Below are 20,420 nucleotides of genomic sequence, written 5' to 3' on the forward strand. Positions count from 1 at the left end.
TCGCTTTTGAAGGCAAAATCTTGGGTAACTGGTAGTATGCAATTTGCTTTAACTAAAAGGAAGGTAGGGGCCATGAATTTCCAACTCACAATCACATGCAAAACACCAATTAGGATAACTCCTTTTCTCCTCAATATGTACTTACAAGAGTTTTAATCCCATGATTCATGATGCATCACAAAGTGACTGAAAATACAAGCTTTTCTCAATGAATGGAATATTTCATTCCAAGTAATAATAAATTGGACAAACCATCTTAAGGCCCAACATGCAGGTCCAACCAAAGCTCAAAAAGCCACTATGCAACCTCAATCAAAAGTTCAAACTTCTCGCTAAAAAAAAAATTATTCTTTGATTATATTTTTTTAATAATTTTTAATTTTTAATTATAATATTTTAATTTTTATAAAGATTTCATACATTAATTATACTATTTAAAATATAAAAACATAATTAAAACTTTAAATAACAGTATTTTTAAAATTTTTGCCATATAATAATATATGCTACACCAGGGTCCAAATTTTTGGTAGTGCATAACCAATTTCAACCCATCAAGTTATCATATCATTTAACCCTCAATTTTTTGTTGATCCCATAATCCAAAGTTGATGGATTAATCACCCAAATAATTATATCATTTAGATTGATTTTTTTTTTAAAATTAAAAACTGAAAAAAACCCAAATTTTCACAATTGTAATTGGTCACATTGCCTTTTTTTTTTGGAAAATTAAAAGTTTAACCAATAAAAAACCCATTTATTTTTTTCTTCATAAATTGATTGTGAATTTTTTTCAGGGCAAAAATTAGAGAGATTTTATGGAAAAGGATTAGTTCCCTCAGAATGTATAAATGAATGATTTAATCATTGGATTATCAGCATTAGCATGGTTATATAATTTTAACCATCATTGGGAACATTTAAATATAAAACCCAAAAATCCAAATTAAAAAACAGGAAAACAAAGCATAAATAATTGAAAATAAATACAAAATTCCAACAAATTTCAGATTCAGGCTCAGATCAAAATATTTGAAAATTTTAGAAAAAAATTAGGGAAACAACGTACAAATAATTTAAAAATAAGTACAAAATTTCAGATTACGGCTCAGATAAATGTTGGATTAAGAGTCAATTCCCAGACCTTTTGAAGGTCTCATAATGAGCTGGGATAAAACATTTATCATCATCGACAAAAAGAGATTTTTCAAGGAAAATATATTGGGGAAACAGAAGGTAAGAACGATTAATCAAAGCAAAGGAATCGTTTTCAACAAAATTTGCAAAAACTAATGATGAGGATTGAACAGGAAGATAGAAATTGAGAGTAACAGGAACGAACGGAGGCGATACGAAAAGAGGAGTCCGGGTTTTTAAAGGGGACGATGGGAAGATGTAGGGTTAGGGTTCAATTTTGAGGAAACGATTGGTTTTTGGTTTTCCATTTTACCCCTGCGTCCTGTGATTCATTTACAATTGTACCGACAATTATGGATTGGATTAGAAAGCCCAAAATGTCTTTAGGCCAGTTCGTGGATCCAAGAAGCTTAATGTTTTTTGGGCTAGTTCGTGTTAGTGAGAGAAAGCCCAATATCTAAGTTTATATTAGTTTATTTATTATTTTTTTCATAAATATAATAGGTGATCTATGTGAAAATTGTTTAATTGTAATTGAAATTTCTACTGATTATAATCTCATAACATATATATGTATAGTATTAAGAACTCTCGATTAGTCATCAATCATCGTTAGGTCGTAAATGATTGAATGATTTAATTCAGATCATGGGATTAATGAAAATGACTTAATATAAGTTAAATGTTAGGAATGATAGAATTGGTATTTGTTAGTTTCTCATGAATTATATTAATCTTTTAGTGGTTGATTTCATAACTGTTCAATAAAATCATTGAACCAAAAATAAAAATATTGCCATTAATTGTAATGATTCCAGAGTTCACTTTCTTGTTGCAAATAATCACAACCTCAATACAATGAATTAGAAAAGAATGATTCGTTTTCTTTGTTGTTAATGAAGCAAAGCAATGCAGAGCAAAAACAAAATTCACAGTTATAATTTTATTACAAACCTTATTGGAATTGCTATTAATGTTAGTATAGGAAGTAAAAAACAGGGTGCTTACAGGAAATAATCATGCATAGAAACTTGAATACAAAGAATAACTCTTTTAGTGGCCTTCATATGAGGGGTGGTACGTATATTCAGCCTGCGTGCTGGGATGAATTGCTTCTGAGACCAGACTAGCAGTATGGAATTTGGCAATGAAAATAGAAGCTTTCGTGTCAATAGCAGGGTCAGCAACCACCTCGTCTGTGTTATCTTCATCACTTGCGTACACCTTTTGTGTGTTGTCTTCATCACTTGCATACACCTTTTTTGGAGTATAATGATCTTGATCCCTACAAGTACCACCCTTCTGATCTCTACGAGTACCACCCTTTTTACTTTCCCTCTTACCTTTGAAGAGACTGAAGCAAGAGAAGTATTTCCTGTTCTTTTTCCCACCCATAGCCATTTATCTTGTTTTTCTGCTCACTCGAATACACTCACTAAAGGTTAGGATGAGTTCTGCACTTGGCGCTGCACTCTCTGATTTTCATGCGGACATGAGACCCCCTACTTATAGTGGCTACCAGCAGTATTACAAAGGATTCAAGGAAGATGGAAAAGGGGTACGATGAAGACAAGTGTATGGCTTGGATGGAAATGGGTTCTGGGCTTAAGACTTGGACCAAATTTGGTCCTTTGCTTGAATAAACGCCGCCTTGAGCACCAAAAAGCATTGGTTGGGAGTGGTGCTACCCCATTTCCTGGGTCTTTGCCTGCATGTGTTCCCTCTTCCGTACCCCCACTATGAACTTCCTGGTTCCTCCTGGTTCTCGTCTAATTTCCCCCACTATGAACTTCTTGTTAATTTCCATCCAACCCCCGCGCCTTTTGTTTTTGTTCTTTTCACATTAATTTTTCAAGTAGGCTCTTTCTTCAACACTACGTGATTACGACTGGTTATCGTTGGCTAATCACTCTTTAACCATCGGGTTTTAATTAAAAATTTAATCAACTTGATCAATTTGATTGTGATGAAATTCATTCACTTTTTACCATCTTCTATGTATGTATAATATACATGCAACAGCTAAATTTATAATTAAAAAATTAGCATAAATCTTAAAAATTAAAATGATTCGTTAGATACTATTTTTTTATTTCAACGCCTAAAACTCCTAAGACATGATTTGTATATTAATTTTATATGCAGCATTGTTAAAATACAATACAATACAATTAATTAATTATATATTTAACATGCAGTGTGCTTTTAATTCATTCCTATATCACAAAACTAATAATAATAATAATGAAATGTCTTGTTGTTTTAAAATGAAAAAAGTCTTTTTCCATCATATTATTATAAGCAATATACATAATACATGCTACGAAGAATATATTATGTGTTTTTCTAGCTGTTTTACATTATGTAATTATGAATAATAAGTTTTCATTTGTTAAAGAATAATCCACTTAATAAATTATTCATTACTCCAAGATTTCAATCCAATTTGATAATAATGTAGTATATACTTAACACAGTTAGGTTGGATAATTAATAAATTATCTAATTTTTCGTTTTTTTCTCTATTCAGGATGGTTTGTATTAATATATTTCAAACTTATCTTGTATTCAATGAATTATATTCAATTATAATTTTAGGTTTTAATTATAAATTTGTACACTGCAATCAAATTTATAAAAATATTATAAAAATTATATAAAAAGTGTTAGTAAAAATACTTTTAATAATACATTTAAAAAAATGTGTATTTTTAAGTCAAATTTGTTATAGTGATTAGATTTCTATATCGTCCAACAAAAATAGATTTACTTATAAAAATTAAAAAATAAAATTCACAGTTATAATATTTGGTTTTAATTACAAACCTAATAAGAATTGATTTACGGTGTTGTATGATTAATAGGTAGAATAAACATTAGTATAGGAAGTAAAAGGCAGGGTGCTTACGAGGTACGAGACTAAGATTGTCCATGTATTTTGTACTATGAAAGAAGGAAACAATCATGCATAGAAACTTGAACAGAAGCGATTCTCGTTAGATTGAATGAGAATGTTTATTGGTCAAAAGACCTATTCAGTCTCTATACTCTTCAATTTTATTAAATTTAATCCCTATATTCAAAATCGAAGCAATTTAATCCCTTGATTTTAAAAAAATTTTAATTTAATCCATTTTCTTAATAACATCTAATTTTATCATTAACAAAAATGACATCAATGATAACGTCAACGTTGATGTAGCACATTTTGATGACGCAGCATTGAGATAATAACATGGCATGGCATATGGCACCGACGTGGTGATGTGACAATGTCACGTGACACTAATATGATAACATTGTAATACTGAAGTGGCACTACCATGTAAAAAAAAAAGTTCTCTCTTGAATACAACTCTTACTTTTCAAAAAAAAAAAAGTAGACTCAATTTCAGATTCACGGTCACAAAGCACCCTGCGTGTGTTGTCTTCATCGTTATACACCATTCTTATGCTCCAAGCATCTTCCCCACCTCTATATATATGTATAATCAGTACTACCACCCTTCTTACCTTTGAAGAAATTGAAGACTTTCTTCTGCTTGTTCCCATCCATAGCCATGTATCTTGTTTTTCTGCTCACTCGAATACACACACTAGAGGTTAAGATGAGTTGTGCAGTTGGCACTGCACTCCCTAATCTTCATGCAGACATGATACCCCTATTTATATTAGCTATCTACCTCTGTATTACGAAGGAATCAAAGAAAATTGAAAAGGGGTGTGAAGAAGACAAGTGTATTGCTTGGACGGAAATGGACCAAAGGATTCCCATGTGTTGTGGTCCGTTGCTTGCACCGATGCCGCCTTGACTCCAAAAGGAGTTCACCACCCCATTTCTTCACCTGTGTTTATTCCTCTCCTGAGTCTTGTCAACTTTCACCACCCTTTGTTTTTTTTGTTGTTTTCACATTGTTCAAGTTTGCCGATTAGTGTACATTTTACGAAATAAAATAATTCACTAGATATTATTTTAAAAGATTACATAATACATACTATGAATAATATTATATTATGTGTTTTTGTGGCTCTATCACATTATGCAATTATGAATTTATAAGTTTCCTTTGTTAAAGAATAATCCACTTAATAAATTATTTATTACTCTAAGATTTCAATCTCATAGGATTAGGATTATCAATTTCATAACAATATGTATATATATCTAGCACAGTTAGGTTTGATAGATATGGAAAAGGGCATTAGACTTGGATGGCTATCGATGGACATTTGTGAATATTCAATAATATATTGTGGTCAATTTTCCATTTTTTTCTCCATTTGAGATGGTTTCTATTAACATATTCCAAACTTATCTTGTATTCAATAAATTATATTTGATTATATTTTGGGTTTTAATTACAAATTTTCATTTTCATCCTATACTTTCTCTTTTTGATAAATCCATATTTGTTAAAGAAAAAATCAAACTAATTAGAATATTATAAATATAATAATTCAGAATATGACACTGATACTATATAATATAAGATCAATAACCAATTTCTCACATTTAATACAAATAAACTATGTTTACCTTTAACTAAAAATAATGTGTGGCCAACATAATATATGACAGAATTATTGACTATTAACAGGTTTGTCTCATTACTTATGAAATTGGATTCTAACCAATAAGATCAAGATGAAATTTTTTACTGTAAAATTCTCTATGTTGTTGGGATCAGTAAGGAGGTGGTAGTGGCCAATTGAGTATTGTTTTGCTAATTCCTTCATCTAAAATCATCACATTTTGTTTGTCAAACGATAAATATATATTTTCTCTACATACACCTTTCTTCACAAGAATAAAATATGAAAATTAAGTATTGCTAGTAATACTCTTCACAGCTATTCCAATTATGTTGAAATCGTCATTGCCATCCAAAGCAACCGTCACATTAATATAAGAATAATGAATAATTAATGTAATAAAGGTGAAAGAAGAGGATGGAAAATTAAAAAAAAAAAAAACATTACCTTGTGCTTGATTTGAGACTATCAAGTTGAGGCTATCAAATTTCATACCTTCACAAGAAATTATGAGATCGTTGAGAATTTTATTTGTGTCAATTTCAAAATTAAGGTAAGAGGGGTTGTTACTATTCATCACAATTCATGTGTTTATAGTATCTATTCTCATTTTGATAATTTGATAAATAGGAACAAAAGTATAAGATATGAAACTAATTTTTCAAAAATTGTCAAGTTGTTTTAATAAGTAATTATATTATTTTGATCAAATATCGAACGAGTATCGCACAATACGCATACGATATGATATAATATATTTTTTAAGTTTTATCCTACTCAATTACTAAAAACACATTAGTAACTTGGTTCGGGTTTCTATTTGTTGGCTTCTTGATGCACACCATTGAAGAAATATAATGAGCTTATAAGAAACAGGGGATACATTTAAGTGGCGCGGTTCTCATGCCGTTTAAGCCCATAAGTTTTTGTATAGGGGCTTTTATTTTTTTGTTGAAGGTGCTGGCAATGGCATTTTGAGAAGCCTTGTCTTCCTTATAGTAAGTGTACAGGACAATGTCTCTTAAAGCTAGGTTTATTTTGTCAATAAGAGTCTTCTACCATCATGGTTTAAGACTTTTTATGTCATATTAGCTTTTGATTCAATAAATAATATCAATCACTTGTTAATATATATATATATATATATATATATATATATATATATAGTTCACCATTTGCATAAATTGATTAAATAAATAATATTAATCATTTTTCCCTTCTTGACAGCTTATAGTTCACAGCAATGAAAAATTAAGAAGGAAAAAAGAAAGAAAAGAATAATGGAATTGGTATTAGTTAGTTTCTCATGAACAATATTATCTCTTTATAATTGTATTAATTATAGAATAATTAAATATTAAGATTAGATAGTGTATAATAGTATTATTTTCCAAGTAATAATTTTGGGTTTTATTTACAAATTTGTACAATATAATCAAATTTATTAAAATTATATAAAAATGTTAATAAAAATATATTTTATAACTCATTTGAAAAGTATACAGTTTTAAATCAAATTTATAGTAGTGGTTATAATTTCTACACCATCAAATAAAACGTGATCACTTTTTAATACATATGTAAAAAATGTGAGTATTTGATATATTGTTATTAATCAATAGTAACATATTTTTGAAAAAAATGGTAAACTAATAATAAAGAGAATCTACATATATTTTTTGGTATGCAATAAAGGGTCATTATATAGCTGATTATAATTTCCAAAATTAGAGGTGCAGTTTACTAGATAATCTAATTAGACAAGACTTACTTATCTGTCGTGGCGGTTATATATAGGTTTCACAGACTTGCAGGAAATTGTACCATTCTCTTTCATTTCTTGCAATACCTTCTTTTACTAGTAATGGCAAATTCAGATACACTTTACATCCCTTACTTTATCCTTTCAACCTTAATCTTTCTTTTGCTTTTGAACCAGAATATTTCAATAGCAAAGGATGATGATTTGATAAGGGAAACATGCACCCAACATACAGAGTTTCCAGATATGCATATCCACTTTGGAAGCAGATCCTCACAGCAAAGCTGCTACCAACTTCACCAACCTGTTCAAGGCTGCAATGGAAGTGGCTAAAACTCAAGCCAATGAAACATTATCGTTTGTCTCCCAGTTTTATGAAAATGAGACTAGTGTCAGAACCAAGTCCGGAATCAGGTCTTGTATGCACAATTATGGAGATAGTGTCACAATCATTAATATGACTGGCCTCCCTAGTTTTGATTAAAAGAATTATAGAGATGCATATGATTCCATTGGCTACACACAAGAAGGTGCGGCAAAGTGCAACGACACCGGTGTACCAATGTTCTTCCAGCGAAACGACGAGGTTATCAAGTTCACCACTATTGTACTAGACCTGTTGAACAATCTTATTACTAATTGATGTAATTGGTATCAATTAGTTGCCCATGAATAATAGTAATTTCTTTTATCTATTGTTAAACTTTTATTTTCATCTTACACTTTCTTCGTTATTAAATAATGGATCAATTTGTATTTGGTAAAGAGAAACATCAAATTAATAAAAATATTATAAATAAAATAATTAAAAATATAATATTAATATTATATAATATAAGAATAATGCGTGGCAAACATAATAGATGACAGAGCTATTGACTATTAACAAGTCTGTCTCATTACTTATGGAAATGGATTCTAACCAATGAGACCTAAAATAAATGGGACACCAAATGTTGGAAGCCAATTAGTATCATAGATGAAATTTTTTACTGTGAAATTGCCTACATCCTTGGAATCAATAAGGAGGTGGTAGCGAGACCAGTTGACTTTACCTTCTGCATGTGCTCTGGGTCCAAAATTTCCACACTCAGCATAATACAAAGTCGATAGAGCAAATGTGCCGTTAAATTCTAGCCATCAAACAGGGTCAATTAGGTCATCTAGAAATGATTGCATAACTATTGTTCGTGAAAATTCCTTCCATGGTCTCCCAAGATAGGTTCTCACTGTTGCTTTGTATGGAATGAATTCCGGTGCTGAAGTGAAGGTGCAATTGTGAATGACGATTCCAGTGTTGTTCTTCTTGAATTCTCTCCCTTCTGCAGTAATGACATTGGCTTGTCCTTGGAGCGGCTTTCTAAGATAAATGAAAAAGCTTTGAATGATGACAGCTGCATTGCCAAATATGAAGTCTATGGTACCATAAATTTGACAATCAAAGAAAAATTGTTGGCCGTAAGCTGCATATAAGGTATACTGATAACCTTCTATAGAACACTTCTGAAAAGTGATTTTGAACCCGTAAGCTCATAATGCCATTGCTTGTCCTCTTTCTGGACCCGCAGAATTGATAATAATCATATCCTTTGCGACAAATTGTGATGCACTTATATCTGCATGTGTTTTAATGAAATGATAAAATTTAGTTTTTTTTTTAAGCTTTCTCATTAATACAAAATGTACTTAAAAACCAAACTAAAAGGATAAATAAACAACTCTAAAACCAAATGTCTTAACCGAATTCTTTTATTTAATAAATAACAAGATAAGAGGGTAGACATTAACCCATTGTGGCTGAGTCTTGAGTGCTGAATCCTCCCTCAACACTTCTATTGGAAGTGATGATTGTTTTGTTGATTCCTTCCCCTAAAATCGTCCCATTTTGTTTTTCTTGCCTTGTTTTGTTGATTCCTTCCAATCATCCCATTTTGTTTTTCTTGCCATGAGTCTTGAGTACTGAATCCTCCCTCAACACTTCTATTAGGTATATTTCCTTCACATGAATAATACATGGAAATTGTGTGTTGCTACAAACACTCTCCAGAGCTGCTCCAATTGTCTTGAAGTGGCCACTTTCGTCCAAAGCAATGGTTACATTAGCATCTAAAGCATGAATAACTAATGGAAGGGAGGTGGAAAGAAGAAGAAAGAAAATTAAAAAAACGATTGCCATGGACTTACTTGATTTGAATTCAATAGAAAAGGCAAAGTCGGTTGGTTGGCGAGGTTAGCAAGGTGATCGCAATGAAGCTAAAGCAACTGAGTTATTGTGTTGAGAAATATTAGAAGCTATATATAGGAAGGAGAAAGGCAAATCATTGTTGACTGTTTAGCAAAGCTGGATCGCAATGAATTATCTATAGAGTGTAAGGCTGGGTAAATCCTTACACAAGTTTCTTTTTACCTTCGGTTTTTCATGACGTTTTAAAGAAAGAAAGTATGCAATATTCAAGCTGTAATGAAATTGGTACCATATTAGTCAGTAAATCACACCAAAGGGGATACCGATCCCATATGAATCCATAGATATAACAAATCAAGAAAAGGACTGAAGAGCATCAACTCAGAAACAGCAACCCAATATCAAAAGCAAGGTTCTAAGTTCCTAATTTGCTGTAGGTAGTATGAACATCTATTGCAAAACAGGTGATACATTTAAGTGGTGCGGTTCTTGTGCAGTTTTAAGCCCATAAGTTTTTGTATAGGGGCTTTTATTTTTTTGTTGAAAGTGCTGCCAATGGCATTTTGAGAGGCCTTGTCTTCCTTGTAATAAATGTATAGGACAATGTCTCTCAAAGCTAGGTTTATTATGCCAATAAGAGTCTTCTACCATCATGTCTCAAAACTTTTTATGACATACTAGCTTTTGATTGAATAAATAATATCAATCACTTTTTAATGTATATATATATTTGTAGTGAGGATGTAGTTGAATGGGGATTGATGGATGCAAATGTAATGATATGGGTCAAGTTTACCTGGGTGCTCTCTAGTGCTTATAAGTCCTGTGTGTTAGGAGTTTTGGAAAATAGATTGATGATTGCTCTGTTCCTCTAACTCTATAAAAATTGTATAATTTTGATGCATTAATAAAGTATTGATTTAACCAAAAAAACACAAAAAAAAAGAAAAAGAATTGGAAAAGAAAAAGCCAAAAAAAACCCTTTAATTCTATCCGAATATCTTTTTGTGATTCTATCTATCGAAGAAAGAAAAACATGTACCTATTCCCACAGGAAGCTAATAGAAAAGTATCTTGGTCGCTTTCCAGGACTAACTTTTGGGCCTTACTTCGATACCATCAACTATCAGCACTCCTTTAAGCTGGTGACCCTTATTAACTTCCATCGAACTCATCTTCACCTTCTGATCACCTTCACCATTGAAGAATTCTTTGACCTCAATCTCCCTCCAGCCATCTTCTCTTTTGCTAAAGACCCGGTCGTCTCCTTCAATCACCCTTGATTTCTCAGCATTTGTTTCCTGTTTGCATAAAATAAGTTCTCCATTCTCTGTTTGTTGCTGTCTTGGCTACGCAGGTAAGCTGTGTTGGTGAATTTGTTCCATTGCCAACTTCTACTGATATTTCTGATGGTAGTACATCAAGCCCAAATGCACGGGTCAGTGATTTTTAGCAAAAGATAAGCTCCATATCTTGTGTTTGGAGACAGTGTTTTAGTTCTGATTTTGCCATGGATTTCCAACCAGCTCACAGTTTTGAGTTCAGCTACCTCTGGGATTCTGGAAATAGAAGAAATTTTTTGGTATTAGAATCTGCCTGCTGAATTTGCTGTTAACGATATTAACAAGATATGCAGTCCCGTGCCTTTGTTGAGTACCAGATAAGCTTGAAATAAGTTTTGTTTTTAAACGCAAAGCACATTGAATTGATACGAGAGGAGTACACAAAAGCTATGAAAAGTCTCCACTAAAGAAGTGTGGAGATAATCAGTAGCAAATACAACCTCCAAAAAAACAAAAAGACCAGGGTCCAGTCAAAACACAAGAACCCACCCTAGACAGGATCTGAACGAAAAACAAACCAAGATCACCAAGACACATGAAATCAACATCTCAAAAAATCAATATCAAATTTTATAAACAAATTTCATCAAATTTGGCTAAAAAATTTTATTGAAAATCAACCATTAAAATTGGCGCTTGTGTCTACATTGAGAACTGTTTTGGCCTAAGTTCGATCCCCTCAACAACGAGTCCTGCTTTCAGGTGCGTTCCTGCCACCTCTTGTAGACACATCTTTACTTCTGCATCACCTGATCCATGGTTATAAAAATTTCCCAATTCAATCTCAGTCCACCCATCTGCACGCTTGCAAGGAACCCTTTCTTCTGTTCCCCTAAAACCCATTGATGTCGAAGCTTCAACCTGATTTGAAAACCAGGTAGTCTCCACACATTGTTTCTTAGTTTCATGTTGGCGTAAACGAACTGTCCCTTCTGATTTTACATCTCCAACTTCAACCGAAACCTTGGATGGTAAAATGTCTAGTCCATATGCACGATCAACAAACTTCACAATCAGATGAGCCTCGTGGACAATGTCTGGAGACAGCATCGAGATTGGATTCTGCCTTGGATTTCCAAGCACCAGATGGTTCGAAGTTCAGCAACTTCAAAATATCTGAGAATAAGAAAAGGAAAAAACAACTTAGATTCTCTTTGCTATGAAATGGAACTTTGATTTCAGGAGAACCAAGATTGGAAAATGTGAGTGAGACCTTGATGCTGGGAAAGATTTCCAGGTCCAGAAGAGAGGATTCTCTGCCCATGTAATTTTCAACTCCTTTGCGCTCAGCACATAACGCTTTTTACCTGATGATTTCTCCAATGAGAAAGTCTGTTAATGGGAAACTCATAAAATTAGCACCATCATCATTGATTTCAACTCTCGTGTAGTTGACAAGGAAGCACTTCGACAGAGATTATTGCCTTCAACAAAGTCACCCCATGCCTTTGTTGAGTACATGAGATCAGCTTGGAATATGTTGATCTGAACAATCATAAATGGAGAAAAAAAGAAGGAAAATTGACCACAATAATTGACTACAAACAAATTTCACCAATAGCCATCCAAGTCTTGTAACCATGACATCCACAGTCTGTCATATCTCCTTTGACATGATGTATTGGCATGGAGCGGTTTTCCAGGGCCATGCTCTGCATCCACAGGAAGTGGAACAAATATGAATTTTCATATGAAGTAATTCATATTTGATCCACCTCCTGTGCACCCAAAAATAGCCTCTCGAAATTGTTTTTGAATTAAATTTATTTTATTAAATTTTAGTTTATAAGATGAGAAAGGTTACTATTTGCATACGCCCTTTTTTCCAGATCAAAATTTTAGCTCTAGGAGCAATTGATCCATTGACGGTATGAATACACATAGTCACCTTTCTGAAATCCTGTATTAGACTTTTTTTTTCCCAATTATGTATGTAACTTTTCTTAGTAAATGATACTATTATATACCATCTAAGGCAAATTAGATGATTTTTATTATTTGTTTGCAATTTTTTTCGCTAGCAAATATATATATATAATAGAATCTTAATAAAGAGATCTTTATACTAATTAATAGCAATAAATTGACAAAGTACCTTATTCTATAATTTTCTTTCTTGGTAAATTAAGCTATATTTGATTAACTAGTGTTATATACGTCACGTAAATTTTACTTATGAAAATACCTTACATTAATAAAATTTTCAATTAACATCAGTATAGCAAGAATGGGGATGACAATAAATATCTAATTATCGAATATCCAAAATTACTTGACCTGATTATGTAGTAATTTCAAAATTTCACAAACCGTAATTTATTGAAAATTTGCTTACCTTATGGCCTCCATCAATTAGATGTGGGTTACATAACCTGAGGAATAGCTTCTTCTTGGATGAGTAAACCAGTGGATGCAGTAATCTGGAGAGGATATCCTGATAATCTGATGGCAGAAATTTCTCCCATACATTGTCCGAATCAGCTGCAACCCGAATCGTGGAAGAGAGTACTGAGATTCGACATGCATCAATGGGAGATGCGAGTGACAGGATTTGTGCAAAACAATCTTGAGGCAATTGATCCAAGTTCATTTTTCCCTTCTCTACAGCTTATAGTTCACACCAATGAAACACTGAGAGGGAAAAAGGAAAGAAAAGAGAAGAAAATGGATGCAATTGAATGAATATTGCTTAGTATTTTATGCCTCATGCAGCCATGCATTGAACCAAGATGTATATAGTAAACATTGTGTGGGTCAATGTAGCGTTAACATGACAACATATTCTTGATTGGGTCTGGTTTACATGACGACATGGAGACAACATATGAGCACATCATGTAACATAAAGATTGTACTTGTAAAATTGATATGTCAGATCCCCTTTGACTAGGATAAGAACAATCTTGACCATCCATGTGGCAACGATATTTTTTTTAATTAAACTTATTTTGACATAGGCAACAATTTGTTTATTTAATATTCTCTTTTATTTTATTTTCATTGGAATTAATTTTTTTATAATATTTATAGATGTTCAATAATTTTCCATATAAAAAAGTAAAATCATAAAAAATAAATTTATAATATGAAAAAATTATTTAATTTTGTGACCCATCGTAAAAAAAAATGACAAAAATTCTCTTCATTTGTAAACCATCAACATGTAATTTCTTGGAAAGACCACAAGCCTTATTTTATAATATTCTAAAGGTTATTAGGCTTGAATATTATCTTTCCATAAATAAAACTTAAAATTCTCTTCATTTGGTGCCATTGGTCGACATGGTTATGCCATCAAAGTTTGAAAATTTGTGCTACATGAACAAATGAGTGAAAAATTTTCTTGAGAAACGAAATTGAAAATCAGAGAAATAAATGAAAATTGTCTTCTTCTTGAGCTGTATTCACATGCATTTATTCTTCAATCCAACTGTCTTTGTCATTGGCATACACAAAAAGAGAGAAAAAGAATTGGAAAAGAAAAGAAAAAAAAATACCCTTAATTCTCATTCCGACGAGACCCTAAATAGAAAAATATCTTTGTCGCTTTCCAGGATTAACTTTTGGGCCTTAGCTCGATACCTTCAACTATCAGTCCTCCTTTAAGCTGGTGACCCTTAACTTCCATCAAACTCATCTTCACCGCTTTATCACCTTCACCATTGAAGAATTCTCCGAGCTCAATCTCCATCCAACCATCTTCTCTTTCGCTCAGGACCCGGTCTTCTCCTTCGATCACCCTTGATTTCAGCATTTGTTTCCTGTTGCCATAAAACAGGTCCTCCATTCTCTGTTTCTTGCTGTCTTGGCTACGCAGGTAAGCTGTGTTGGTGAATTTTGCTCCATTGCCAACTTCTAGTGATATTTCTGATGGTATTAAATCAAGCCCAAATGCACGGTCAGTGATTTTCAGCAAAAGATAAGCTCCATATCTTGTGTTTGGAGTAAGTGTTTTAGATCTGATCTTGCCATGGATTTCCAACCAGCTGACCGTTTTCAGTTCAGCTACTTCTGCGAATCTGGAAAGAGAAGAAACATTTTGGTATTACAACCTGCCTGCTGAATTTGCTATTAAGAATATTAAGAACAAGGCAAGCACTGACCTTGATTCAGGGATGGATTTCCAAACCCAATACATTGGATCATTGCTCCAGGTTATGGAAAGCTCCCTTGCAGATAAAATATAGGATATTCTTCCTGTTGATCTCTCTAATTTGAAGCTCTGAAGAAGAGGGAATTAAAAATGAGAACAGTTCTAGTTTTCCAAATGTTTGCAGGGTCATTGGTAACTAACCATTTTGCCATCAGCTACAAGGACAGGATTGCAGAGGAGGAGATAAAGCTCTTTCTTTGAAGAAAATTCAAGGTTGTCACTGGCCTTGGAGACAATTTCCCCGTAATCAGATGGCAAGAACCTCTCCCAAACCGAATCAGATTCAGATGCTGATTGAAAAGTAGATGACACCAACGAAGATTTGCAAGCATCTGCAGGAGATGTGAGGGACAGAATCACAGCAACACAGCTCTCTGGCAACACGTTCATGTCTAAACATTCCATTTTCTTCTTCTTCTTTCTGTTTTTCTGTAGTAAACCAATGAGAGAATCAAAACCAAAAGCAAAGCTATTGGATTGTTGAACTTTTCCAATGGGTATTTGCTGGTTATATCTAAATTTCCAGCTAAACGAGTAAAACGATGGCTCACAGAAAACAAAGCTAGGGGCTATAAAATTGCAGATATCCTTTCGCAACCCTGTGCGTTTCATGACTGACTAGAAGTCAATATGGAAAAGCAACAGTTGTGGGAATTCATATAACAATTGCTTAAAGACAAACTTGCAGAAATTGGTATTAGATAATTATGTATATACAGTTAATTTTAATAATCACATCACGTGCGAGCTTAGCCAATGACGAAATGGGAACTGGAATGAAAATGAGTATGAAAAGTGTAAATCGAAAACTCTTAGACATTTTTTTAATCATAATTTTTTTAATATCAGAATACCGACATAATCAAGTATATAATAATTTAGACCAAGTTCAGATGGACCAATTCCTTCAGCTGTTTTCTTAATAATTCTTTTTTGACCATCAATTAATTTTACATTAGCTGTTCGCAATTCCAATATAATTGGGATTGAAAGTCCGACTTAAATATAGATAAAAATAATGTAAAAAAAAAGAAGAGAATTCCATGATTTCTTGTTGCCTTAATATCAAAATATGACTGAAGGAGAATATTAGAAAATCATAAGATAATTCATCTCATTATTCAATGTTACGTGGTTTTGATGGCTTGATCAGATCCATATGTCTTGACTCAGACAAATAGGCTTGGCCTAATCTGGTGTCCTGAATGAATGAAAATCAAGTAATGTAAATTTGGCCAAGACATGTTTTGAAATAAATCTTCTCTCTTTCTTTCGTTTTTTGTTTTTTAGATAAAAGCATGAATAATGACAAAACTGCAGCTATCTTTTTCAGTTCACTGCTCAATCAATTGGGTTGTAATTAGAAGGCTTTGGTGGATTTGATTCCAAGGCACAGACGCAATCTTCAGAAAATATCCAGCAAAATATCTGAAAAAGGAGATCATTCTGCTTAATTAAAATTACTTTAATCACTTAAATAAAAGTTTCTACACTTACGAAGATTAAAGTAAACAAAAATAAAAGTCAAATGGCAAAATGAAAGGCTAGTCTGTAACAGAAGAAAGGCTAATGTTTACTTCTATCGGGGAAGAGGCTTGGGGGGGTTAAGTTGACAAGTGAGTCAAATGGAGACAATATTTTAGAATTAAAGTTATATCCTATCCTAGATTTTAACGAGATTATTTATTATTTTGAGTCGAGAGAGGGAGTTATATATATATATGTACTTAGCTAAGTAAATTTATGATTTAATAAATGAACACAAAGTCAAAGTTAACTTTCATCACTTTCATTTAAGTAGTAGATCAAGTTAATCCCCCTTCTCCCCCTAGTGATGCATGCTACATGTTGAAAGAATTAAAGAAAGTATATTATATTATATTTGGACTACATAATGGAATTAGGTAGCCATATCCAATCCCCATTCTTTACAATCTTCTTGAATATTTTTATATACACACACCCAAAGGATAATTTTACAAGAGAGAGAGGACAAAAGGATATGTACTTGGGATCAATAAAAGCAAGTGCAATTGAAACGAGGAATAATTAAAAAAAATAGATTAAAAATTAGAGTTGATTATAATTGATTATAATTTCCAAAATTAGAGTTGGCATTAAATAGATTACCTAATTAAACAAGACTTAAAGCTTAAGGATTGTTTTTGATTTATCTGTCGTGGCGGTTATATATAGGTTTCATAGATTTGTAGGAAAATTGTACCATTGTCTTTCATTTCTTGCAATACATCCCTTTCTTTCTCCTTTCAACCTTAATCTCTCTTTTACTTTTGAACCAGAAAATTTCAACCGCAAAGGATGATGATTTGATAAGGGAAACATGCACCCAATATACAGAGTTTCCAGACATATGCGTATCCACTTTGGAAGCATATCCTCGCAGCAAAGCCGCTACCAACTTCACTAGCCTGTGTAGGGCTGCGATGGAAGTGACTGAAACTCAAGCCAATAAAACATTATCATTTGTCTCCCAGTTCTATGATAATGAGACTGATTTCAGAACCAAGTCCGGAATCAGGTCTTGTATGCACAATTATGGAGATAGTGTCACAATCATTAATATAACTGGCCTTCCTAGTTTTGATCGAAAGAATTATAGAGACGCGTATGATTCTATTGGCTACACACGAGAAGGTGCGGCAGAGTGCAACGACACCGGTGTGCCAATGTTCTTCGATCGAAACAATGAGGTTATCATGTTCACCACTATTGTACTGGACTTGTTGAACAATCTTATTACTAATTGATGGAATTGGTATCAATTAGTTGCTCATGAATAATAGTAATCCCTTTTATCTATTGTTGGACTTTTATTTTCATCCTACACTCTCTTTGTTATTAAATAATGGATTAATCTGTATTTGGTAAAGAAAAACATCAAATTAATAAGAATATTATAAATAAAAAAATTAAAATATAACACTGATATTATTTAATATAAGATGAATGAAAATATTGATATTATATAATATAAGAATAATGCGTGCCAAACATAATAGATGTCAGAGTTATTGACTATTAACAAGTCTGTCTCATCGCTTATGGAATTGGATTCTAACCAAGGAGACCACAGATGAAATTTTTTACTGTGAAATTCTCTACATCCTTGCAATCAGTAAGGAGGAGGTAGCCAGGCCAGTTGACTCTACCTTCTGTATGTGCTCCGGGTCCAAAATTTCCATACTCAGCATAATACAAAGTTGATAGAGCAAATGTACCGTTAAATTCTAGCCATCCAACAGGGTCAATTAGGTCATCTAGAAATGATTGCATAATTATTGTTCGTGAAAATTCCTTCCATGGTCTCCCAATATAGGTCCTCACTGTTGCTTTGTATGGAATGAATTCCGGTGCTGAAGTGAGGGTGCAATTGTGAATGACGATTCCGGTGTTGTTGTCCTTGAATTCTCTCCCCTGTGCAGTAAGCTTGTCCTTGGAGCGGCCTTCTAAGACAAATGAAAGAGTTTTGAAGGATGACAGCTGCATTGCCAAATATGAAGTCTATGGTACCATAAATTTGACAATCAAAGAAAAATTGTTGGCCGTAAGCTGCATATAAGGTATACTGATAACCTTCTATGGAACACCTATAAAAAGTGATTTTGAACTCGTATGTTCGTAATGCCACTGCTTGTCTTCCTTCTGGACCCGCAGAATTGATAATAGTCATATCTTTTGCTACAAATTGTGATGCACTTATATCTGCATGTGTTTTAATGAAATGATAAAATTTAGTTTTCTTTTTTGTAAGCTTGCTCATTAGTACAAAATATACCAAAAACTAAATTAAAAAAATAAATAAACAACTCTAAAACCAAATGTCTTAAGCAAATTCTTTTATTTAATAAATTACAACATAAAAGGGTAGACACTAACCCATTGTGGCTGAATCTTGAGTACTAAATCCTCCCTTAACACTTCTATTGGCAGTGATGCTTGTTTTGTTGATTCCGTCCCCTAAAATCATCACATTTTGTTTTTCTGGCCTTAGGTATATATTTTCTCTATATATACCTTCCTTCACAAGAATAATATATGGAAATTGCGTGTTGCTAGGGACACTCTCCAGAGCTGCTCCAATTGTCTTAAAGTGGCCACTCCCGTCCAAAGCAACGGTTACATTAACATCTAAAGCATGAATAACTAATGGAAGGGAGGTGAAAATAAGAAGACAGAAAATTAAAAAAAAAGTTTGCCATGGATTTACTTGATTTTAATTCAATAGGAAGGCAAAGTGGATTGGTTGGCCAGGTTAGCAAGGTGATCGCAATGCGGCTATAAGGATCTGCTTCCAAAGTGGATATGCATGTGTCTAGAAACTCTATATATTGGGTGCATGTTTCCCTTATCAAATCATCATCCTTTGCGGTTGAGATATTCTGGTTCAAAAGCAAAAGAGAGATTAAGGTTGAAAGGAGAAAGAAAGGGATGTAAAGCGTATCTGGATTTGCCATTACTAGTAAAAGAAGGTACTGCAAGAAATGAAAGACAATGGTACAATTTTCCTACAAGTCTATGAAACGTATATATGACTGCCACGACAGATAAATCAAAAACAATCCTTAAGCTTTTAAGTCTTGTCTAATTAGGTAATCTAGTCAATTCCAACTCTAATTTTGGAAATTATAATCAGCTATATAAAAGCCCTTTATTGCATAACAAAAAATATATGTATATGCTTTTTATTATTAGTTTATAAGTTTTTCCAAAAATATGTTATTATTGATTATTAACAATATACCAAATACTCACCTTTTTCACATGCATATTGAAAAGTGAACGTGTTTTTATTTGATGATATAGAAATCATTATCACTACGACAAATTTAATTTAAAATTGTATATTTTCAAATGAGTTAAAAAAAATATTTTATAACTTGTGTACTTCCCCGTTTCAATTGCACTTGCTTTTATTGATCCCAGATACGTATCTTTTTGTCCTCTCTCTTTCTCTCTCTTGTAAAATTATCCTTTGGGTGTGTGTATATAAAAATTTTCAAGAAGATTGTAAAGAATGGGGATTGGATATGGCTACCTAATTCCATTATGTAGTCCAAATATAATATACTTTCTTTAATTCTTTCAACATGTAGCATGCACCACTAGGGGGAGGACGGGGATTAACTTGATCTACTACATAAATGAAAGTGATGAAAGTTAACTTTGACTTTGTATCCATTTATTAAATCATAAATTTACTTAGCTAAGTACATATATATATATATATATAACTCCCTCTCTCGACTCAAAATAATAAATAATCTCGTTAAAATCCAGGATATG

The 20,420-nt window shown here is 32.6% G+C and overlaps 2 protein-coding genes and 2 pseudogenes across 2 annotated transcripts; all 4 read right to left on the reverse strand.

Annotated features, from left to right (window-relative positions):
• On the reverse strand, window positions 10,712–11,187 carry LOC108662050 (annotated as a pseudogene).
• On the reverse strand, window positions 11,601–13,553 carry LOC18600509 (annotated as a pseudogene).
• On the reverse strand, window positions 14,336–15,788 carry LOC18600510 (F-box protein PP2-B15). Its single transcript, XM_007030992.2, has 3 exons — window positions 15,258–15,788; window positions 15,067–15,185; window positions 14,336–14,982 (listed from the first exon to the last, which is right to left on the reverse strand). Exons 1-3 carry the CDS (start codon window positions 15,726–15,728, stop codon window positions 14,520–14,522), a joined length of 1,053 nt encoding a protein of 350 aa, XP_007031054.2. The 5' UTR covers window positions 15,729–15,788; the 3' UTR covers window positions 14,336–14,519.
• On the reverse strand, window positions 18,192–18,623 carry LOC18600511 (pectinesterase). The gene has a single exon (XM_018121099.1). The coding sequence runs from the start codon at window positions 18,621–18,623 to the stop codon at window positions 18,192–18,194; it is 432 nt and encodes a 143-aa protein (XP_017976588.1).

The sequence above is a fragment of the Theobroma cacao genome, chromosome 5 (assembly GCF_000208745.1).
Source record: "Theobroma cacao cultivar B97-61/B2 chromosome 5, Criollo_cocoa_genome_V2, whole genome shotgun sequence".
In the NCBI taxonomy this organism is placed as follows: Eukaryota; Viridiplantae; Streptophyta; class Magnoliopsida; order Malvales; family Malvaceae; genus Theobroma; species Theobroma cacao.

Bases quoted from the DNA above. Each gene is read 5' to 3' on its own strand.
- LOC18600510 (XM_007030992.2), bottom strand. From the start codon at position 15,728: ATGAAACGCACAGGGTTGCGAAAGGATATCTGCAATTTTATAGCCCCT. The intron at 15,186-15,257 runs GTTAGTTACCAA...CCTCTTCTTCAG, and splicing joins TTGTAGCTGATGGCAAAATG to AGCTTCAAATTAGAGAGATC. The intron at 14,983-15,066 runs GTCAGTGCTTGC...TTCTCTTTCCAG, and splicing joins AAATCCATCCCTGAATCAAG to ATTCGCAGAAGTAGCTGAAC.
- LOC18600511 (XM_018121099.1), bottom strand. From the start codon at position 18,623: ATGCAGCTGTCATCCTTCAAAACTCTTTCATTTGTCTTAGAAGGCCGC.